This window comes from Pseudophryne corroboree, chromosome 1, assembly GCF_028390025.1.
Source record: "Pseudophryne corroboree isolate aPseCor3 chromosome 1, aPseCor3.hap2, whole genome shotgun sequence".
NCBI lineage: Eukaryota > Metazoa > Chordata > Amphibia > Anura > Myobatrachidae > Pseudophryne > Pseudophryne corroboree.
Window position 1 is genome coordinate 357,225,496 of NC_086444.1, and position 24,398 is coordinate 357,249,893.

Here is a 24,398-nt window from a genome sequence, read left to right on the forward strand (position 1 = left end):
GTCCAGCATCTCTACGGACTACGAGAAAAGGATTTACTGGTAGGTTATCAAAATCCTATTTTCTCTTACGTCCTAGGAGGATGCTGGGGTCCATTTTAGTACCATGGGGATGTACCAAAGCTCCCAGTACGGGCGGGAAAGTGCTAATGTTCCTGCAACACTGACTGATCAAATTGAAGGTCGTCAGCCGCCAAGGTGTCAAACTTGTAAAACCTAGCAAACGTGTTTGCACCTGACCAAGTAGCTGCTCTGCAAATCTGCAACGCCGAAACCCCCCGGGCAGCCACCCAGGAAAAACCCACTTTCCTCGTAGAGTGGGCCTTTACCGAACTCTGTAAAAGTAATCCTGCCTTGGAATGAGCATGCTGAATCGTACCTCTGATCCAGCGAGCAATAGTCTGCTTAGAAGCAGGACACCAAATCTTGTTGGGGTCATAAAAGGACAAACAAGGCCTCTGTTTTCCTTAACCGAGCCGTTCTTGGACTTTGAAACGGCTGAGGTGTCAGAAGCCACTGGCACCACCACAGGTCGGTTGATGTGGAAAGAAGACACAACCTTTGGAAGAAAATGCTGGCGCGTCCGCAGTTCAGCTCTATATTCGTGAAAAATCAAATAAGGACTCTTGTGAGACAGAGCCCCTAATTCAGACACACGTCTGCCTAATGCCAAGGCCAACAGCAAGACCACTTTCTAAGTGAGAAACTTCAACTCCACCTCTTGCAGAGGTTCAAACCAGTCCGATTTAAGGAACTGCAACACCACATTAAGATCACATGGCGCCGCAGGAGGCACAAAAGGAGGAGGTTGGATGCGCAGAACACCCTTCACGAACGTCTGAACCTCAGGAAGGGAAGCCAAATGTTTTTGGAAGAAAATGGACAAAGCCGAAATTTGGACCTAGATAGACTAATCTCAAGCCAGCATCCACACCCGCCTGTAGAAATAGGAGAAGCCGTCCTAATTTAAACTCCACCGCAGGACACTTCCTGGATTCACACCAAGAGACACATTTTCTCCAAATACGATGGTAATGCTTGGAAGTTACCACTTTCCTGGCCAGGATAAGTGTGGGGATGACTGCACTGGGAATACCCTTACGGGCTAGGATCTGGCGTTCAACAGCCATGCCGTCAAACGTAGCCACGGTAAGTCTTGATAAACTAACGGCCCCTGCTGAAGCAAGTCCTCGCAAAGAGGAAGAGGCCAAGAGTCTTCCAGGAGTAACTCCTGAAGATCCGGATACCAAGCCTTGGCCAGTCTAGAATAATGAGAATTGTCCAAAGCCTCGTTCTCCTGACGATCTTTAGAACTCTTGGAATTAGAGGAAGTGGAGGGAACAGATACACTGACTGGAATACCCACTGGGTCACCAAGGCATCGACTGCTATTGCCTGTGGGTCTCTCGACCTGGAACAGTATGTCGGAAGCTTCTTGTTGAGACGAGATGCCATCATGTCTACTTGAGGAACACCCCAATGACGTGTTACCTCCGCAAAGACTTCTTGGTGGAGGCCCCATTCCCCTGGATGGAGGTCGCGTCTGCTGAGGAAGTCTGCTTCCCAGTTGTCCACTCCCGGAATGAAGATTGCCGATAGAGCTCTTGCATGTCTTTCTGCCCAGAGGAGTATTTTTGTCACCTCTGCCATTGCCGCTCTGCTTTTTGTTCCTCCCTGACGGTTTATGTGAGCTACTGCTGTCACATAGTCCGACTGGATCTGTATTGGTAGATCCTGAAGAAGATGCGTTGCTTGCCAAAGGCAGTTGTAAACGGCTCTCAACTCTAGAATGTTTATGTGAAGAAGCGTTTCTTGACTTGACCATCTTCCTTGGAAGCTTTCCTTTGTGTGATTGCTCCCCAACCTCGGAGACTTGCACCCGTGGTCACCAGGACCCAGTTTTGAATCCTGAACCTGCGTCCTTCCAATAGGTGAGATGTTTGCAGCCACCACAGGAGTGAAATCCTGGCCTTCGTGGACAGTATAATCTTCTGATGCATGTGTAGATGCGATCCGGACCACTTGTCCAGTAGGTCCCACTGGAACACCCTCGCATAGAATCAGCCAAATTGTAGAGCCTCGTAGGCCGCTTCCATCTTTTCCAGCAGGCGGATGCATTGATGAACTGACACGCATGCTGGCTTCAGAACTTGTTTGACCATCGCCTGGATCTCCAGAGCCTTCTTTAAAGGAAGGAAAACTCTCTGCACCTCGGTGTCTAGTATCATTCCCAGAAATGATAATCTGTTCGTTGGTTCCAACTGTGATTTTGGAAAGTTTAAGATCCACCAGTGCTGTTGAAGCACAGACAGGGACAGAGCAATGTCCTGCACTAACTTCTCTTTTGACCTCGCCTTTATGAGGAGATCGTCCAGGTACGGAATAATGTTGACTCCTTTCTTTCGGAGTACCATCATCTCCGCCATTACCTTGGTGAACACCCTCGTTGCAGTGGAGTATCCGAAAGGTAATGTTTGGAACTGGTAGTGGCAGTCCTGCACCGCAAACCTCAGGTATGCCTGATGTGGAGGGTAGATGGGAACATGTAGATAAGCATCCTTGATGTCCACCTACACCAGAAATTCCTTTTCTTCCAAGCTGGAGATCACTGCTCTGTGAGACTCCATCTTGAATTGTTTTAAAAACAGATTTAGAGACTTCAGGTTCAGAATCGGTCTGACCGAGCCATCCGGCTTCGGTACCACAAATAGGCTTGAATAAAAACCTTTTCCCCTGTTGTAACTCGGGAACCAAGGAAATTACCTTGTCTTTACACAAATTGTGTATTGCGCTTAACACGTTTGACCTGTCTTGGACAGAAACCGGTAAGGCTGATTTGAAAAAAAAAAAACGGCATGGGGGAAGATCCAGAAGTTCCAACCTGTAGCTCTGGGATACTATTTGTAACACCCAAGGATCTAGATCCGAACAAATCCAGATTTGGCTGAATAGCAAGCGTGCCCCTACCCAGCGTCATGCCGAGGTTTTTGCAACAGCAGTTGCTGGCTTCTGTTCTTGCGAACTAGCCGGTGTTGTAGGCTTTCTACCTCTACCTGCAAAGAAGGGGCTGCCTTTTTCCTTTTTGTACTTGTTGGGCCGAAAGGACTGCATGGTATGAGAATGATACCCCTTCTTAGGGGGAGCAGATGCGGAAGGCAAAAATGCAGACTTGCCCGATGTAGTCGTGAAATCATGGTATCCAGTTTGTCACCAAAAAGGGCCTCCCCGTTATAAGGGAGTGCCTCAATATTTCTCTTTGATTTTGCATCCGCATTCCAGTGGCGAATCCATAAAGCCCTGCGGCCTGAAATCGCCATAGCCGTGGCTCTGGAACTCAGCAAACCAACATCCTTCATAGCTTTAACAAAATACCCTGCCGCATCTTTGATGTGGCTGAGGATTAGGAGCACTTCATCCCTATCCACAGTGTCAATATTAACCATTAAATTGTCTGCACATTTTTCTACCGCATTACCCACTCACGCACCAGCAATGGCGGGGCCTGAGCAGCGTACCGTTATCGGTATATATGGATTTTAAAGTTGTCTCTAACTTACAGTCAGCAGGATCTTTTAAAGAAGCTAACCCTGGGGCAGGCAAAATTATTTTCTTAGACAGCCTAGAAACTGAGGTATCTACCACTGGGGGCGTCTCCCACTTGCGCCTGTCCTCCTCAGGGAATGGGTACGCAACGTATTCTTCTGGGAATAGTGAATTTCCTTTCAGGGTTAGACCAGGCGTCTTCAGAGAAATTATTCAGATCTTTTGACAGAGGAAACGTTATCTCCAGTTTTTTATTTAATCTAAAATAATCTTTTTTTCACAGGTGTAAGGGTAGTATCAGTAAACTCTAACACCTCTTTGATAGCAACAATCATACACTGTGCTCTTGGCCAATTTGGGGTCTACCCCTCTCAAGTCCCCAGTGTCGGCGTCGGAGTCCGTGTCAGTGTCCCCCTTCATTATTTGGGCAAGGGACCTCTTGTGGGAACTGGAGGGGACGCGAGTAGATGAACTGGATGCATCAGCAAATGGCATCCTCCATAGACTGCCTCCAATAAACTGTTTCTCAGAATCTGAGAAATTTTTTTGTGCCAACATAGAAATATTACTTCGCAACTTTTTCACCCACTCCGGCTCTCTTTGGGAAGGAAGAGCAATCACATTACCTTCTTGCGCATCTAAAATGGGCTCCTAAGGTGAAGACTCCCCCCTCAACTTCTGACATGTTACACGCGTGTACACCCGCACACAGACCCCTTTTACACAGGAGCTATCGGGGACAGACCCACAGAGAAGTTTGTTAGAGAAACTAAAGGGATTTGCCAGTCCACACCCAGCGCCCTTATATAATGTGCAGCACACACTATAAACGCTTATCACCAATTGCAGTAGCCATGGCAGAGAAGAGCAGCGTGAATCCTCACAGCGGCGTCTGCAGGAGAAAATGGCGCGCTGGTGAGTGAACTGGATGCCTGAGAAGCGCCGCCCCCTAGCAATGGCGCGTTTCCCTCAGAACAGGGGAATCCTTATACACAGGTGGGGAATACACTTATTTAGCCAGGAGAGAAAAGGTTTCATGCCGCTCAGAGCGCACCCCCCCCTCCCCCATTGCATGCTCTGCACCCACTGAGAGACATGGCGCGCAGCGTCCCTGCTGCGCTGTTACCTTACAAGCCGCCACGATGATCGGAGGACCTTCTCTGCCGGACCCCGGTAAAATACTCACCCGTCTTCTCTCTTCTGGCTCTGTTAGGGGGTGGCGGCAGTGCTGCAGGAGTAAACGCGAGCCATGTTTGAGCTGTGTTCAGTACCCTCAGGAGCTAATGGTGTCCTGTCAGCGGAAGTAGAACCATTAAACTAATTGAAGTTGGTTCTCTCTTCCCCCCCTAAGTCCCACGAAGCAGGGAAGCTGTTGCCAGCAGCTTCTCTGTAAAACAAAAAACCTAACAAAAGTCTTTACTAGCATAGCTCTGTAGAGCCCCACTAGAGCGCGTCCAGTCTCCTGGGCACATTTTCTAAACCGAGGTCTGGAGGAGGGGCATAGAGGGAGGAGCCAGTTCACACTAGTTAAAATAAGATTTTACTTACCGATAAATCTATTTCTCGTAGTCCGTAGTGGATGCTGGGGACTCCGTCAGGACCATGGGGATTAGCGGCTCCGCAGGAGACAGGGCACAAAAATAAAGCTTTAGGATCAGGTGGTGTGCACTGGCTCCTCCCCCTATGACCCTCCTCCAAGCCTCAGTTAGGATACTGTGCCCGGACGAGCGTACACAATAAGGAAGGATTTTGAATCCCGGGTAAGACTCATACCAGCCACACCAATCACACCGTACAACTTGTGATCTGAACCCAGTTAACAGTATGACAACGTAGGAGCCTCTGAACAGACGGCTCACAACAAGAACAACCCGATTTTTTTGTAACAATAACTATGTACAAGTATTGCAGACAATCCGCACTTGGGATGGGCGCCCAGCATCCACTACGGACTACGAGAAATAGATTTAATCGGTAAGTAAAATCTTATTTTCTCTAACGTCCTAGTGGATGCTGGGGACTCCGTCAGGACCATGGGGATTATACCAAAGCTCCCAAACGGGCGGGAGAGTGCGGATGACTCTGCAGCACCGAATGAGAGAACTCCAGGTCCTCTTTAGCCAGGGTATCAAATTTGTAGAATTTTACAAACGTGTTCTCCCCCGACCACGTAGCTGCTCGGCAGAGTTGTAATGCCGAGACCCCTCGGGCAGCCGCCCAGGATGAGCCCACCTTCCTTGTGGAATGGGCCTTGACAGATTTAGGCTGTGGCAGGCCTGCCACAGAATGTGTAAGTTGAATTGTGCTACAAATCCAACGAGCAATCGTCTGCTTAGAAGCAGGAGCACCCAGCTTGTTGGGTGCACACAGTATAAACAGCGAGTCAGATTTTCTGACTCCAGCCGTCCTTGAAATATATATTTTCAATGCCCTGACAACGTCCAGCAACTTGGAATCCTCCAAATCGCTAGTAGCCGCAGGCACCACAATAGGCTGGTTCAGGTGAAACGCTGACACCACCTTAGGCAGAAAATGAGGACGCGTCCGCAGTTCTGCCCTGTCCGAATGGAAAATCAGATATGGGCTTTTATATGATAAAGCCGCCAATTCTGACACTCTCCTGGCTGAAGCCAGGGCCAGTAGCATGGTTACTTTCCATGTAAGATATTTCAAATCCGCCGATTTGAGTGGCTCAAACCAATGGGATTTGCGAAAATCCAAAACTACATTAAGGTCCCACGGAGCCACTGGGGGCACAACCGGGGGCTGTATATGTAGTACTCCTTTTACAAAAGTCTGGACTTCAGGAACTGAAGCCAATTCTTTCTGGAAGAAAATCGACAGGGCCGAAATTTGAACCTTAATGGACCCCAACTTGAGGCCCATAGACAATCCTGTTTGCAGGAAATGTAGGAATCGACCCAATTGAAATTCCTCCGTGGGGGCCTTTCCTGGCCTCACACCACGCAACAGATTTTCTCCAAATGCGGTGATAATGTTGTGCAGTCACCTCCTTCCTGGCTTTAACCAGTGTAGGAATGACCTCTTCTGGAATGCCTTTTTCCCTTAGAATTCGGCGTTCAACCGCCACGCCGTCAAACGCAGCCGCGGTAAGTCTTGGAATAGACACGGTCCCTGCTGAATCAGGTCCCGTCTTAGAGGTAGAGGCCACGGATTTTCCGTGAGCATCTCCTGAAGTTCCGGGTACCAAGTTCTTCTTGGCCAATCCGGAGCCACGAGTATCGTTCTTACTCCCCTTTGCCGTATAATTCTCAGTACTTTGGGTATGAGAGGCAGAGGAGGAAACACATACACTGACTGGAACACCCACGGTGTTACCAGAGCGTCCACAGCTATTGCCTGAGGGTCTCTTGACCTGGCGCAATACCTGTCCAGTTTTTTGTTGAGGCGAGACGCCATCATATCCACCTTTGGTTTTTCCCAACGGTTCACAATCATGTGGAAGACTTCTGGATGAAGTCCCCACTCTCCCGGGTGTAGATCGTGTCTGCTGAGGAAGTCTGCTTCCCAGTTGTCCACTCCCGGAATGAACACTGCTGACAGTGCTATCACATGATCTTCCGCCCAGCGAAGAATCCTTGCAGCTTCTGCCATTGCTCTCCTGCTTCTTGTGCCGCCCTGTCTGTTTACGTGGGCGACTGCCGTGATGTTGTCCGACTGGATCAACACCGGCTGACCCTGAAGCAGGGGTTTTGCCAGGCTTAGAGCATTGTAAATCGCTCTTAGCTCCAGTATATTTATGTGAAGAGACATCTCCAGGCTTGACCATACTCCCTGGAAGTTTCTTCCCTGTGTGACCGCTCCCCAGCCTCTCAGACTGGCATCCGTGGTCACCAGGACCCAGTCCTGTATGCCGAATCTGCCGCCTTCTAACAGATGAGCACTCTGCAACCACCACAGAAGAGACACCCTTGTCCGTGGCGATAAGGTTATCCGCTGATGCATCTGCAGATGCGATCCGGACCATTTGTCCAGCAGATCCCACTGAAAGTTCGTGCGTGGAATCTGCCGAATGGGATTGCTTCGTAAGAATCCACCATCTTTCCCAGGACTCTTGTGCATTGATGCACAGACACTTTTCCTGGTTTTAGGAGGTTCCTGACAAGTTCGGATAACTCCTTGGCTTTCTCCTCCGGAAGAAACACCTTCTTCTGAACCGTGTCCAGAATCATTCCCAGGAACAGCAGACGTGTTGTCGGGGTCAACTGAGATTTTGGAAAATTCAGAATCCACCCGTGTTGTTGCAGCACTACTTGGGTTAGTGCTACTCCGTCCTCCAGCTGTTCTCTGGACCTTGCCCTTATCAGGAGATCGTCCAAGTAAGGGATAATTAATACGCCTCTTCTTCGCAGAAGAATCATCATTTCGGCCATTACCTTGGTAAAGACCCGAGGTGCCGTGGACAATCCAAACGGCAGCGTCTGAAACTGATAATGACAGTTTTGCACCACGAACCTGAGGTACCCTTGATGTGAAGGGCAAATTGGGACATGCAGGTAAGCATCTTTTATGTCCAGGGACACCATAAAGTCCCCTTCTACCAGATTCGCTATCACTGCTCTGAGTGATTCCATCTTGAACATGAAAACAGCTTGTGAATGGCTTCCAATACCGTCGCCCTGTCTGAGGGAGACGTTGGCAAAGCAGACTTTAGGAACCGGCGAGGGGGAGACTTCTCGAATTCCAACCTGTAACCCTGAGATACTACCTGCAAGATCCAGGGGTCCACTTGTGAGCAAGCCCACTGCGCGCTGAAATTCTTGAGTCGACCCCCCACCATTCCTGAGTCCGCTTGTAAAGCCCCAGCGTCATGCTGAGGGCTTTGCAGAACCCGCGGAGGGCTTCTGTTCCTGGGAAGGAGCTGCTTGCTGCCCTCTCTTACCCTTTCCTCTGCCTCGGGGCAGATATGACTGTCCTTTTGCCCGCTTCTTATAGGACCGAAAGGACTGCGGCTGAAAAGACGGTGTCTTTTTCTGTTGGGAGGGGGTCTGAGGTAAAAAGGTGGATTTCCCGGCAGTTGCCGTGGCCACCAAATCCGATAGACCGACGCCAAATAATTCCTCCCCTTTATACGGCAATACTTCCATATGCCGTTTGGAATCCGCATCACCTGACCACTGTCGTGTCCATAAACTTCTTCTGGCAGATATGGACATCGCACTTACTCTCGATGCCAGAGTGCAAATATCCCTCTGAGCATCTCGCATATAAAGAAAAGCATCCTTTAATTGCTCTAAAGTCTGTAAAATACTGTCCCTATCCAGGGTATCACTAGTTTCAGTCAGGGAATCCGACCAGACCACCCCAGCACTGCACATCCAGGCTGAGGCGATGGCTGGTCGCAGTATAACACCAGTATGTGTGTATATACTTTTTAGGGTAGTTTCCAGCCTCCTATCAGCTGGATCCTTGAGGGCGGCCGTATCAGGAGACGGTAACGCCACTTGTTTTGATAAGCGTGTGAGCGCCTTATCCACCTTAGGGGGTGTTTCCCAGCGCGCCCTAACCTCTGGCGGGAAAGGGTATAATGCCAATAACTTTTTTGAAATTAGCACTTTTCTATCTGGGTTAACCCACGCTTCATCACATACATCATTCAATTCATCTGATTCAGGAAAAAATAAGAATTTACTTACCGATAATTCTATTTCTCGGAGTCCGTAGTGGATGCTGGGGTTCCTGAAAGGACCATGGGGAATAGCGGCTCCGCAGGAGACAGGGCACAAAAAAGTAAAGCTTTACTAGGTCAGGTGGTGTGCACTGGCTCCTCCCCCTATGACCCTCCTCCAGACTCCAGTTAGGTACTGTGCCCGGACGAGCATACACAATAAGGGAGGCATTTTGAATCCCGGGTAAGACTCATACCAGCCACACCAATCACACCGTACAACTTGTGATCTAAACCCAGTTAACAGTATGACAACAGAAAGGGCCTCTTAAAGATGGCTCCTTAACAATAACCCGAATTAGTTAACAATAACTATGTACAAGTATTGCAGATAATCCGCACTTGGGATGGGCGCCCAGCATCCACTACGGACTCCGAGAAATAGAATTATCGGTAAGTAAATTCTTATTTTCTCTATCGTCCTAAGTGGATGCTGGGGTTCCTGAAAGGACCATGGGGATTATACCAAAGCTCCCAAACGGGCGGGAGAGTGCGGATGACTCTGCAGCACCGAATGAGAGAACTCCAGGTCCTCCTTTGCCAGGGTATCAAATTTGTAAAATTTTACAAACGTGTTCTCCCCCGACCACGTAGCTGCTCGGCAGAGTTGTAATGCCGAGACCCCTCGGGCAGCCGCCCAAGATGAGCCCACCTTCCTTGTGGAGTGGGCTTTTACAGTTTTAGGCTGTGGCAGGCCTGCCACAGAATGTGCAAGTTGAATTGTGTTACAAATCCAACGAGCAATCGACTGCTTAGAAGCAGGTGCGCCCAACTTGTTGGGTGCATACAATATAAACAGCGAGTCAGATTTTCTGACTCCAGCCGTCCTTGCAATGTATATTTTTAAGGCTCTGACAACGTCCAACAACTTGGAGTCCTCCAAGTCGCTAGTGGCCGCAGGCACCACAATAGGTTGGTTCAGATGAAATGCTGATACCACTTTAGGGAGAAAATGCGGACGAGTCCGCAGTTCTGCCCTATCCGAATGGAAGATTAGATAAGGACTTTTATAAGATAAAGCCGCCAATTCAGATACTCTCCTGGCAGAGGCCAGGGCTAGTAACATAGTCACTTTCAATGTGAGATATTTCAAATCCACCTTTTTCAATGGTTCAAACCAATGGGATTTGAGGAAATCTAAAACTACATTTAGATCCCACGGTGCCACCGGAGGCACCACAGGAGGCTGTATATGCAGTACTCCCTTGACAAAAGTCTGGACCTCAGGGACAGAGGCCAATTCTTTTTGGAAGAATATTGACAGGGCCGAAATTTGAACCTTAATGGATCCCAATTTGAGACCCATAGATAATCCTGATTGCAGGAAATGTAGGAAACGACCCAGTTGGAATTCCTCCGTCGGAACCCTCCGATCCTCGCACCACGCTACATATTTTCGCCAAATGCGGTGATAATGTTTCACGGTGACTTCCTTCCGTGCCTTAATCAAGGTAGGAATGACTTCTTCTGGAATGCCTTTCCCTTTTAGGATCTGGCGTTCAACCGCCATGCCGTCAAACGCAGCCGCGGTAAGTCTTGAAAAAGACAGGGACCCTGCTGTAGCAGGTCCCTTCTCAGAGGTAGAGTCCACGGTTCGTCCGTGAGCATCTCTTGAAGTTCCGGATACCAAGTCCTTCTCGGCCAATCCGGAACCACTAGTATTGTTCTTACTCTTCTTTGCCGTATGATCTTCAATACCTTTGGTATGAGCGGCAGAGGAGGAAACACATACACTGACTGGTACACCCAAGGAGTTACCAGTGCGTCCACAGCTATTGCCTGTGGATCTCTTGACCTGGCGCAATATTTGTCCAGTTTCTTGTTGAGGCGAGACGCCATCATGTCTACAATTGGTCTTTCCCAACGGTCTATTAACATGTTGAAGACTTCTGGATGTAGACCCCACTCTCCCGGATGAAGATCGTGTCTGCTGAGGAAGTCTGCTTCCCAGTTGTCCACGCCCGGGATGAACACTGCTGACAGTGCTATCACGTGATTCTCCGCCCAGCGAAGAATCTTGGCAGCTTCTGCCATTGCACTCCTGCTTCTTGTGCCGCCCTGCCTGTTTACATGGGCGACCGCCGTGATGTTGTCCGACTGAATCAACACCGGCTTTCCTTGCAGGAGAAGTTCCGCCTGGCTTAGAGCATTGTAGATTGCTCTTAGTTCCAGAATGTTTATGTGAAGAGACTTTTCCAGACTCGTCCATACTCCCTGGAAGTTTCTTCCTTGTGTGACTGCTCCCCAGCCTCTCAGGCTGGCGTCCGTGGTCACCAGGATCCAATCCTGAATGCCGAATCTGCGGCCTTCTAATAGGTGAGCCTTCTGCAACCACCACAGAAGTGACACCCTTGTCTTTGGTGACAGGGTTATTCGCAGGTGCATCTGCAGATGCGACCCTGACCATTTGTCCAACAGATCCCTTTGGAATATTCTTGCATGGAATCTGCCGAATGGAATTGCTTCGTAAGAAGCCACCATTTTTCCCAGGACTCTTGTGCATTGATGTACTGACACTTTTCCTGGTTTTAGGAGGTTCCTGACCAGATCGGATAACTCCTTGGCTTTTTCCTCTGGAAGGAAAACCTTTTTCTGAACCGTGTCCAGAATCATTCCTAGGAACAGCAGACGAGTTGTCGGGATTAAATGGGATTTTGGAATATTCAGAATCCACCCGTGTTGTCTTAGCACCTCTTGAGATAGTGCTAAAGCTGTCTCCAGCTGTTCTCTGGACCTTGCCCTTATTAGGAGATCGTCCAAGTATGGGATAACTAATACGCCTTTTCTTCGAAGAAGAATCATCATCTCGGCCATTACCTTGGTAAAGACCCGAGGCGCCGTGGACAATCCGAACGGCAGCGTCTGAAACTGATAGTGACAGTTTTGAACAATGAACCTGAGGTACCCCTGGTGTGCGGGGTAAATCGGAACGTGTAGATACGCATCCTTGATGTCCAAGGATACCATAAAGTCCCCTTCTTCCAGGTTCGCTATCACTGCTCTGAGTGACTCCATCTTGAACTTGAACTTTTTTTATGTAGAGGTTCAAGGACTTCAGATTTAGAATAGGCCTTACCGAGCCATCCGGCTTCGGTACCACAAATAGAGTGGAATAATACCCCTTTCCTTGTTGTAATAGGGGTACTTTGACTATCACCTGCTGAGCGTACAGCTTGTGAATGGCTTCCAACACCCTCTCCCTTTCGGAAGAGACGGTTGGTAAGGCAGACTTCAGGAAACGATGAGGAGGATCCGTCTCTAATTCCAACCTGTACCCCTGAGATATTATCTGCAGGATCCAGGGGTCTACCTGCGAGTGAGCCCACTGCGCGCTGTAATTTTTGAGACGGCCCCCCACTGTCCCCGAGTCCGCTTGAGAGGCCCCAGCGTCATGCTGAGGTTTTTGCAGGAGCCGGGGAGGGCTTCTGTTCCTGGGAAGGAGCTGCCTGTTGGTGTCTCTTCCCTCTTCCTCTGCCTCGTGGCAGGTACGACAAGCCCTTTGCTCTCTTATTTTTGTAGGAGCGAAAAGGCTGCGGTTGAAAGGTCGGTGCCTTTCTCTGTTGGGGAGTGACTTGAGGTAAAAAAGTGGATTTCCCGGCAGTAGCCGTGGCCACCAAGTCTGATAGACCAACTCCAAATAACTCCTCCCCTTTATACGGCAAAACCTCCATGTGACGTTTTGAATCCGCATCGCCTGTCCACTGTCGTGTCCATAAGGCTCTTCTGGCTGAAATGGACATAGCACTCACCCGAGATGCCAGTGTGCAAATATCCCTCTGTGCATCACGCATATAGATAAATGCATCCTTTATTTGTTCTAACGACAGTAAAACATTGTCCCTATCTAGGGTATCAATATTTTCAATCAGGGATTCTGACCAAACTACTCCAGCACTGCACATCCAGGCAGTTGCTATAGCTGGTCGTAGTATAACACCTGCATGTGTGTATATATTCTTTTGAATAACTTCCATCTTTCTATCTGATGGATCCTTAAGTGCGGCCGTCTCAGGAGAGGGTAACGCCACTTGTTTGGATAAGCGTGTGAGCGCCTTGTCCACCTTAGGGGGTGTTTCCCAGCGCGCCCTAACCTCTGGCGGGAAAGGGTATAATGCCAATAACTTTTTTGAAATTATCAACTTTTTATCAGGAGCAACCCACGCTTCATCACACACGTCATTTAATTCTTCTGATTCAGGAAAAACTGTTTGTAGTTTTTTCACACCATACATAATACCCTGTTTTACGGTATCTGTAGTATCAGCTAAATGTAACGTCTCCTTCATTGCCAAAATCATATAACGTGTGGCCCTACTGGAAAATACGTTTGAATTTCTACCGTCGTCACTGGAATCAGTGCCCGTGTCTGGGTCTGTGTCGACCGACTGAGGCAAAGGGCGTTTTACAGCCCCTGACGGTGTTTGAGGCGCCTGGACAGGCATTAATTGATTGTCCGGCCGCCTCATGTCCTCAACTGACTGTTTAAGGGAAGATAAACCATCACGTAATTCCACAAATAAAGGCATCCATTCTGGTGTCGACCCCCTGGGGGGTGACATCTGCATATTTGGCAATTGCTCCGCCTCCACACCAATATCGTCCTCATACATGTCGACACCACGTACCGACACACACCGCAAACTCACAGGGAATGCTCTAATGAAGACAGGACCCACTAGCCCTTTTGGGGAGACAGAGGGAGAGTCTGCCAGCACACACCACAAAGCGCTATATATACAAGGGATATCCTTATATTAAGTGCTCCCTTATAGCTGCTTTAATATATATATATATAGCCATTAATGTGCCCCCCCTCTCTGTTTTACCCTGTTTCTGTAGTGCAGTGCAGGGGAGAGACCTGGGAGCCGTTCTGACCAGCGGAGCTGTGACAGAAAATGGCGCCGTGTGCTGAGGAGATAGGCCCCGCCCCTTTTTCGGCGGGTTCTTCTCCCGCTATTTTTCCAGTCAGGCAGGGGTTAAATATCTCCATATAGCCCCTATGGGCTATATGTGAGGTATTTTTAGCCTTGTATAAGGTTTATATTTGCCTCTCAGAGCGCCCCCCCCCAGCGCTCTGCACCCTCAGTGACTGCCCAGTGAAGTGTGCTGAGAGGAAAATGGCGCACAGCTGCAGTGCTGTGCGCTACCTTATGAAGACTGAGGAGTCTTCAGCCGCCGGTTTCCGGACCTCTTCACGCTTCAGCATCTGCAAGGGGGTCGGCGGCGCGGCTCCGGGACCGGACTCCACGGCTGGGCCTGTGTTCGATCCCTCTGGAGCTAATGGTGTCCAGTAGCCAAGCAGCAAATCCACTCTGCATGCAGGTGAGTTTACTACTTTCCCCCTAAGTCCCACGTTGCAGTGATCCTGTTGCCAGCAGGACTCACTGTAAAGAAAAAAACCTAAACTAAACTTTCTCTAAGCAGCTCTTTAGGAGAGCCACCTAGATTGCACCCTTCTCGTTCGGGCACAAAATCTAACTGGAGTCTGGAGGAGGGTCATAGGGGGAGGAGCCAGTGCACACCACCTGACCTAGTAAAGCTTTACTTTTTTGTGCCCTGTCTCCTGCGGAGCCGCTATTCCCCATGGTCCTTTCAGGAACCCCAGCATCCACTTAGGACGATAGAGAAACTACAGGTAGTTTTTTCACCCCCCACATAATACCCCTTTTTGTGGTACTTGTAGTATCAGAGATATGCAAAGCCTCCTTCATTGCCGTGATCATATAACGTGTGGCCCTACTGGAAAATACGTTTGTTTCTTCACCGTCGACACTAGATTCAGTGTCTGTGTCGACCGACTGAGGTAAAGGGCGTTTTACAGCCCCTGACGGTGTCTGAGACGCCTGGGCAGGTACTAACTGGTTTTCCGGCCGTCTCATGTCGTCAACTGATTTTTGTAATGTGCTGACATTATCACGTAATTCCATAAACAAAGCCATCCATTCCGGTGTCGACTCCCTGGGGGGTGACATCACCATTACCGGCAATTGCTCTGCCTCCACACCAACATCGTCCTCATACATGTCGACACACACGTACCGACACACAGCAGACACAGGGAATGCTCTATTGAAGACAGGACCCCACTAGCCCTTTGGGGAGACAGAGGGAGAGTTTGCCAGCACACACCCAAGCGCTATAATATATATGGGAACAACCCTATATAAGTGTTGTATCCTTATAGCAGCTTAAATATAGTAATATCGCCCAAAAAAGTGCCCCCCCCTCTCTGTTTTACCCTGTTTCTGTAGTGCAGTGCAGGGGAGAGTCCTGGGAGCCTTCCTCACAGCGGAGCTGAGCAGGAAAATGGCGCTGTGTGCTGAGGAGAATAAGCCCCGCCCCCTATTTCGGCGGGCTCTTCTCCGGAGTTTGTGAGATCTGGCAGGGGTTAAATACATCCATATAGCCTCAAGGGCTATATGTGATGTATTTTTTAGCCATAAAAAGGTATTATACATTGCTGCCCAGGGCGCCCCCCCAGCGCCCTGCACCCTCCGTGACCGCTGTGTGAAGTGTGCTGACAACAATGGCGCACAGCTGCAGTGCTGTGCGCTACCTCAGGAAGACTGAAAAGTCTTCTGCCGCCTGCTTCTGGACCTCTTCCATCTTCGGCATCTGCAAGGGGGGTCGGCGGCGCGGCTCTGGGACCGGACTCCATGGCTGGGCCTGTGTTCGATCCCTCTGGAGCTAATGGTGTCCAGTAGCCTAAGAAGCCAATCCATCCTGCACGCAGGTGAGTTGACTTCTCTCCCCTAAGTCCCTCGATGCAGTGAGCCTGTTGCCAGCAGGACTCACTGAAAATAAAAAACCTAAAAACTTTTTCTAAGCAGCTCTTTAGGAGAGCCACCTAGATTGCACCCTGCTCGGACGGGCACAAAAACCTAACTGAGGCTTGGAGGAGGGTCATAGGGGGAGGAGCCAGTGCACACCACCTGATCCTAAAGCTTTATTTTTGAGCCCTGTCTCCTGCGGAGCCGCTAATCCCCATGGTCCTGACGGGAGTCCCCAGCATCCACTAGGACGTTAGAGAAAAAGTCTTAAAGTGCCGAAGGCTCCTGCAGAACCGTCTTTACCCCATGGTACTAAAATGGATCCCAGCATCCTCTAGGACGTAAGAGAAATGGTCAATCCCAGGATTGGCTTTGTGTCCCCCCCAAATGCCCAGCCTCGCCTCTCCCCACCCGCACCACCCATATAACGCACCAAACTGGCGAGGCGGGCAACTTCCTACAGGAGCTGCAGCGGGTGGAAATCTTCCTCCAGGAGCTGCGGCGGGTGATAGCCGGCTTCCCATCGGGCTCGGCGGCTGGTGACTGCGCAGCGTGACCTCAGTTAGCGGTCGCGGTGCACAAGGAGAGGGAGGAGCCGGGCAGCGGTCACGGTGCACAGGAGAGGGAGGAGCCGGGCAGTGGTCACGGTGCACAGGGAGAGGGGGAAGCCGGCAGCGGTGAGCGTCCTGAGAATGCTCAACACTGCCCAGCATTAAAGGGCCACTTGATCCCGCAATCGCGGGGATTGGAGCTTCCAATCCTGGGATTGAATCTCGGCCAATTTGACCTAAATCCCGGGATTAGCCACCCTAGTAGTGTCATCAATTTCCTTAGAGATGGATTTAATGCGTTAAAGAGTCACATTGACCATATGCAATTGAAGAGCTGCGGTGGGTTCTCAGCGTGCTGGCTGCCCACGCGTCCCCCTTCTATAGCGGACGCTCAGTACTGGCTGCACACAGCTCGAATCAGGAGCAAGGTCCAAGGTGAAAATCTGAACACACGGGCAGCCAGCACGCTGAGAACCCACCGCAGCTCTTCAATTGTATATGGTCAATGAGACTCTTAAACACATTGAATCCATCTCTAAAGAAATGGATAAGACTACCAAAGGCTAAAAGTGTATGTACTTCTGAGAGTCATAAAGACACATGGGAAGCACAATGCATGACTTCACCATTACACTTGAAGACTGGACTTATCTGGACAATTGAAAAAAAATAGGCAGCTCTTCTGCTGTGCATGTCTCTGAAGTAGATTACATTCTAGAATTTTAACTGTGTTTCACTATCATTTTATAAATGGATCGTGTCCCTTTAGCAAGTAAGTGTAAAAGCAGCTCATCCTATACCTGAACTAGAGAGATGCTAGGTGCAGAATGCCTTTATGCCCAGTTCTCTCATGAAGAACTGAAAAGCAGCACTTTGAAAACTTTATGAACTTAATCATGTTCTTAGAACTCAGCACTCCAGTGGTTCTCAAACTTTGTTCCCAAACAGGTCACGTTTTACAGGTACCTACCAGGTGCACAGGTGTACTCATTGGCACATTTTAACTACTTGCATGGCATGGTCACATCAGAAGTGTCTTAACTGACCTGGTCCTACAGTATGCGAGTAGTCAGATAAACAGTGTTTGTAGTGGCAGGGAAAAGAAGCTTCCCTCCCTTGCCTCCCTGCACCCTCCTCTGGTGTTTGGCGTGCTGCCGATCACTGCTGATCTGTCAGCAAAGCAGGACACCCACGCACAGCGGCTGCATATAAAAACAAGCAGCTGCTGGGGAAGTGTAGATGAAACCCCCCCCAAGCCCCAACCCCCCTTCCCGTGTACCCGGTGGCTGTCCTGGCTTGCAAAATGAAAGCTGCTATGGTCACAATGTTGGCGATAAATGTTTTTTCCCAAACTAAAATTATTTTGAATAAGGTTCAATACACATTCTACACCTAATTCACTCAAAAAAAAACAAAAAAAAAAAAAACACAACATTTTCTTGGAAAATGATGCATTACTCGATTGTCAATTTGCTTCAGCTAACGTGAACTCTTTGGGGGGGGGGGGGGGGAGAGGGATTCAAATCTTATCGTACCCCCGATCTCCTGTATAAAGTGGCGGGAGATCGAGGGGCAATGTTCAAATGCCCCCCGTTATCATGCTAATCGCACCCATTACAGTCGGGTTTAGGTGTGCAAAGCACCTAAACCAGACTAAAGTAATGGGCACGAGCGTGAAAATACCCAGCGCCCAAATGGTTCTCTTACACGCATTTCAGCTCGCATTAGAATACTGACGGCAGACACGATCGCGGGTGGATTTGGCAAACACTTGAATCCGGGCCTAAGGGGAGATCGGGGGTGCTTTAAGATTTGAACTCCCCCTTATCCTCTTCAATCCAAAGATTTAAAATCCAACAAATGACAAAACACCAATTAAAGTTTCTAATGGTCGTATCACCAACCATAACTATCATTTGTACAGTCTGAAAACTATTTAATCTAGTAAGAAAAACGGCATACCTTGAGATCACAGGTAGTGTTAAGCAGCAAGTTTGATGGTTTAAGATCACGATGTAAAACATTGGCTGAATGGATATACTTCAGTCCTCTCAGGATTTGATAGAGGAAGTAACAAATGTGGTCATTGCTAAGGTGCTGGGTCTTGAGGAGTTTGTACAGATCAGTCTCCATAAGGTCCTGAACAATGTACCTGGAGGTGTTTATGTAAGGTAAACATCGCTATCAAAAGCTCAATTTATTTCAGTACTAATAGTTTCAGTAACTTGAATTGTATTGGAGTACAAATACAAGGGATAGATACCAGAACAATGGATAAACATTATACGCAAGAGCATGCATCCAAACACCCAGACACAGAACTTTTTTGTTTCAGGCACACCATTTTTTCAGTACATAAACCCACTGAGATACAATGAATACAACTTTTTGATGAAGTTTGTAATTGCAGCTACTTTGTAAAATTAGGCAGGTGCCTGCAGAAGAAACTGAAAAGACACCCAGAAAGTATAGAAGGTTCAGGCTTCCCATACTGATCTGGCCAAGCTTACAAAGATGTCACGTCTCAAGATTTATGTTACTATTTATCATGGGCATTTGTTCAAGTTCCCTCAGTTAAGCAGCTTTATATTGTTCCAGTACAGAAACTGGAAAACTTCTTTGGACAAAATATTTGAAACAGAGTGCCACATTTGTAATGGATTTGATGCGACAAGTATTTGCTATGTGGATAAAAGACTGACAAATCTTGCACAACTCATGATTTTTAAGAGAACAGCAACCACACTACAACAAACAGGCAGCAATACTATGGGTTGCCAATTAAAGATCAATATTTGTGAAGTCAAAATAAATTATAAAAAGACTCAGGATTTTTTCTTTTTAAACGGCACAAAATCTAATCTTTTAGTTCATGTTTAAATGTTAAGACCTCCAAAATTTCTTTTAGCTATCACCGTATTGGGAGACCAACCACCAGTGTTCTCCCCAGGATCAATTTCACTGGCACTTCAGCCAGCAATTTATTTTTTATTTCTTTAACATGCCACCCGACACTACCCTGCCCCAGGGTCTGGTGGCCAATATCACAGTTACACTGCGTTTACGTTACTATGACAGGCGCAGTAAAAGAAATCCTTTCCCCGTCTTTAACACAGTTTGGACAGCAGGAACACTGCAGAAAGTGTAGACTGAGAGTACCGCCTGGCACTGTGTCTCAGCATACATTGCTGGACACAGTTAAGCCGGGTACAAACTAGATGACATGCAAATGACACGTTGTCGCTCACGATTTTCCTTGAACTTTCTGGGACTCAGAATTTATATTGTGTGTAAACACTGAACGATTTTACAAATGACCAAATTATATATGTGTGGAATAAAATTGTTGGATTTCTGCCTAATCCAAATACTAGGAAGGAGTTTCAGGAGTGATGGACAGGACTTTCAGGAGGGGATTAACAGTCAATGGCCATTTTAACCCTTTAACAGGTGGACAGCACTGTATACATACCAAATCGTACAGGAATGCTGGAAATCCTGTATCCTCTATCATCAGTGATCAGCCCACAAATGAAGGATGGAAGTGGCTCTGATGACGTCCACAACAGGCAGGTCGTGACGACATATCGTTAGTAATTTGTAGCATAAAAACACTGCAAGATTTGCTCCATCGTTAGGGACATTTTTGAAACCAAGTTGCATGTACAAACAGAGGACACTGCTAGCAAGCTGTGGGAGAGAACGTATCGCTATCAATATAGTGCGTACACACTGAACGATTTTAAGACTGTCGTAACAATGGTAGTTCTAGGCAAATTTAAAATGTCGTCCAGTTTAATGTCGTCCGGCTTTAGCTCTGCGTCCAAACAGCAAGTCTGCAATATCTGCAAGAGTCTTTAAAAAATATTGCAGTATTAAATTTAAAATTATTAATCTCCAGTTCAAATCAATATAAGGATTTCAACATATTTCATTATTGCAAAGTATTACAATGCCCCCACCTGCCTAGTTCTCAAGGCATTTTGGCCAGCAACATTTTTTGGGAAGAAAACTGCCACAATAGTTCTTTCCTTGTTTAAATACATAATTGAGGCCACAGCCTCCATAGTTACCAATGAACATTTGTTAAAGTGGAAAAGGGTAAAAAGTTCGCCAGCATTAGTTAATATAAGAAAGGATACACATCTTTCATTTGCTCGATGGTCGATGCACGAATAATGTCATTTATTCCAATAATATTCTCATGTTTAAAGCGCAACAAGATTTTGATCTCCCTCAATGTTCTCTGGCAGTACGTTTGATGCTCAAAGGGGCTGATTTTCTTGATAGCGACTCGCACTTTGTTCACGTTGTCATACGCAGAACTAGAAAGCAAAAAAATAAGAATTTACTTACCGATAATTCTATTTCTCATAGTCCGTAGTGGATGCTGGGACTCCGTCAGGACCATGGGGAATAGCGGGCTCCGCAGGAGACAGGGCACATCTAAAAAATAAGAATTTACTTACCGATAATTCTATTTCTCGGAGTCCGTAGTGGATGCTGGGGTTCCTGAAAGGACCATGGGGATTAGCGGCTCCGCAGGAGACAGGGCACAAAAAAGTAAAGCTTTACTAGGTCAGGTGGTGTGCACTGGCTCCTCCCCCTATGACCCTCCTCCAGACTCCAGTTAGGTACTGTGCCCGGACGAGCATACACAATAAGGGAGGCATTTTGAATCCCGGGTAAGACTCATACCAGCCACACCAATCACACCGTACAACTTGTGATCTAAACCCAGTTAACAGTATGACAACAGAAAGGGCCTCTTAAAGATGGCTCCTTAACAATAACCCGAATTAGTTAACAATAACTATGTACAAGTATTGCAGATAATCCGCACTTGGGATGGGCGCCCAGCATCCACTACGGACTCCGAGAAATAGAATTATCGGTAAGTAAATTCTTATTTTCTCTATCGTCCTAAGTGGATGCTGGGGTTCCTGAAAGGACCATGGGGATTATACCAAAGCTCCCAAACGGGCGGGAGAGTGCGGATGACTCTGCAGCACCGAATGAGAGAACTCCAGGTCCTCCTTTGCCAGGGTATCAAATTTGTAAAATTTTACAAACGTGTTCTCCCCCGACCACGTAGCTGCTCGGCAGAGTTGTAATGCCGAGACCCCTCGGGCAGCCGCCCAAGATGAGACCACCTTCCTTGTGGAGTGGGCTTTTACAGTTTTAGGCTGTGGCAGGCCTGCCACAGAATGTGCAAGTTGAATTGTGTTACAAATCCAACGAGCAATCGACTGCTTAGAAGCAGGTGCGCCCAACTTGTTGGGTGCATACAATATAAACAGCGAGTCAGATTTTCTGACTCCAGCCGTCCTTGCAATGTATATTTTTAAGGCTCTGACAACGTCCAACAACTTGGAGTCCTCCAAGTCGCTAGTGGCCGCAGGCACCACAATAGGTTGGTTCAGATGAAATGCTGATACCACTTTAGGGAGAAAATGCGGACGAGTCCGCAGTTCTGCCCTATCCGAATGGAAGATTAGATAAGGACTTTTATAAGATAAAGCCGCCAATTCAGATACTCTCCTGGCAGAGGCCAGGGCTAGTAACATAGTCACTTTCAATGTGAGATATTTCAAATCCACCTTTTTCAATGGTTCAAACCAATGGGATTTGAGGAAATCTAAAACTACATTTAGATCCCACGGTGCCACCGGAGGCACCACAGGAGGCTGTATATGCAGTACTCCCTTGACAAAAGTCTGGACCTCAGGGACAGAGGCCAATTCTTTTTGGAAGAATATTGACAGGGCCGAAATTTGAACCTTAATGGATCCCAATTTGAGACCCATAGATAATCCTGATTGCAGGAAATGTAGGAAACGACCCAGTTGGAATTCCTCCGTCGGAACCCTCCGATCCTCGCACCACGCTACATATTTTCGCCAAATGCGGTGATAATGTTTCACGGTGACTTCCTTCCGTGCCTTAATCAAGGTAGGAATGACTTCTTCTGGAATGCCTTTCCCTTTTAGGATCTGGCGTTCAACCGCCATGCCGTCAAACGCAGCCGCGGTAAGTCTTGAAAAAGACAGGGACCCTGCTGTAGCAGGTCCCTTCTCAGAGGTAGAGGCCACGGTTCGTCCGTGAGCATCTCTTGAAGTTCCGGATACCAAGTCCTTCTCGGCCAATCCGGAACCACTAGTATTGTTCTTACTCTTCTTTGCCGTATGATCTTCAATACCTTTGGTATGAGCGGCAGAGGAGGAAACACATACACTGACTGGTACACCCAAGGAGTTACCAGTGCGTCCACAGCTATTGCCTGTGGATCTCTTGACCTGGCGCAATATTTGTCCAGTTTCTTGTTGAGGCGAGACGCCATCATGTCTACAATTGGTCTTTCCCAACGGTCTATTAACATGTTGAAGACTTCTGGATGTAGACCCCACTCTCCCGGATGAAGATCGTGTCTGCTGAGGAAGTCTGCTTCCCAGTTGTCCACGCCCGGGATGAACACTGCTGACAGTGCTATCACGTGATTCTCCGCCCAGCGAAGAATCTTGGCAGCTTCTGCCATTGCACTCCTGCTTCTTGTGCCGCCCTGCCTGTTTACATGGGCGACCGCCGTGATGTTGTCCGACTGAATCAACACCGGCTTTCCTTGCAGGAGAAGTTCCGCCTGGCTTAGAGCATTGTAGATTGCTCTTAGTTCCAGAATGTTTATGTGAAGAGACTTTTCCAGACTCGTCCATACTCCCTGGAAGTTTCTTCCTTGTGTGACTGCTCCCCAGCCTCTCAGGCTGGCGTCCGTGGTCACCAGGATCCAATCCTGAATGCCGAATCTGCGGCCTTCTAATAGGTGAGCCTTCTGCAACCACCACAGAAGTGACACCCTTGTCTTTGGTGACAGGGTTATTCGCAGGTGCATCTGCAGATGCGACCCTGACCATTTGTCCAACAGATCCCTTTGGAATATTCTTGCATGGAATCTGCCGAATGGAATTGCTTCGTAAGAAGCCACCATTTTTCCCAGGACTCTTGTGCATTGATGTACTGACACTTTTCCTGGTTTTAGGAGGTTCCTGACCAGATCGGATAACTCCTTGGCTTTTCCCTCTGGAAGGAAAACCTTTTTCTGAACCGTGTCCAGAATCATTCCTAGGAACAGCAGACGAGTTGTCGGGATTAAATGGGATTTTGGAATATTCAGAATCCACCCGTGTTGTCTTAGCACCTCTTGAGATAGTGCTAAAGCTGTCTCCAGCTGTTCTCTGGACCTTGCCCTTATTAGGAGATCGTCCAAGTATGGGATAACTAATACGCCTTTTCTTCGAAGAAGAATCATCATCTCGGCCATTACCTTGGTAAAGACCCGAGGCGCCGTGGACAATCCGAACGGCAGCGTCTGAAACTGATAGTGACAGTTTTGAACAATGAACCTGAGGTACCCCTGGTGTGCGGGGTAAATCGGAACGTGTAGATACGCATCCTTGATGTCCAAGGATACCATAAAGTCCCCTTCTTCCAGGTTCGCTATCACTGCTCTGAGTGACTCCATCTTGAACTTGAACTTTTTTATGTAGAGGTTCAAGGACTTCAGATTTAGAATAGGCCTTACCGAGCCATCCGGCTTCGGTACCACAAATAGAGTGGAATAATACCCCTTTCCTTGTTGTAATAGGGGTACTTTGACTATCACCTGCTGAGCGTACAGCTTGTGAATGGCTTCCAACACCCTCTCCCTTTCGGAAGAGACGGTTGGTAAGGCAGACTTCAGGAAACGATGAGGAGGATCCGTCTCTAATTCCAACCTGTACCCCTGAGATATTATCTGCAGGATCCAGGGGTCTACCTGCGAGTGAGCCCACTGCGCGCTGTAATTTTTGAGAC

At 48.1% G+C, this 24,398-nt stretch overlaps 1 protein-coding gene across 2 annotated transcripts in view; it reads right to left on the bottom strand.

Annotated features, from left to right (window-relative positions):
• MAPK1 (mitogen-activated protein kinase 1) overlaps positions 1-24,398 on the bottom strand; it is a 229,030-nt gene that overhangs the window by 108,380 nt on the left and 96,252 nt on the right. For both annotated transcript variants that reach the window (XM_063964781.1, XM_063964780.1), the window contains exons 2-3: positions 20,693-20,875; positions 18,513-18,702 (exon numbers count right to left, since the gene is read on the bottom strand). In XM_063964781.1, the coding sequence (XP_063820851.1) occupies positions 18,513-18,702; positions 20,693-20,875 (373 nt within the window). The remainder of the gene's footprint in view (positions 1-18,512; positions 18,703-20,692; positions 20,876-24,398) is intronic.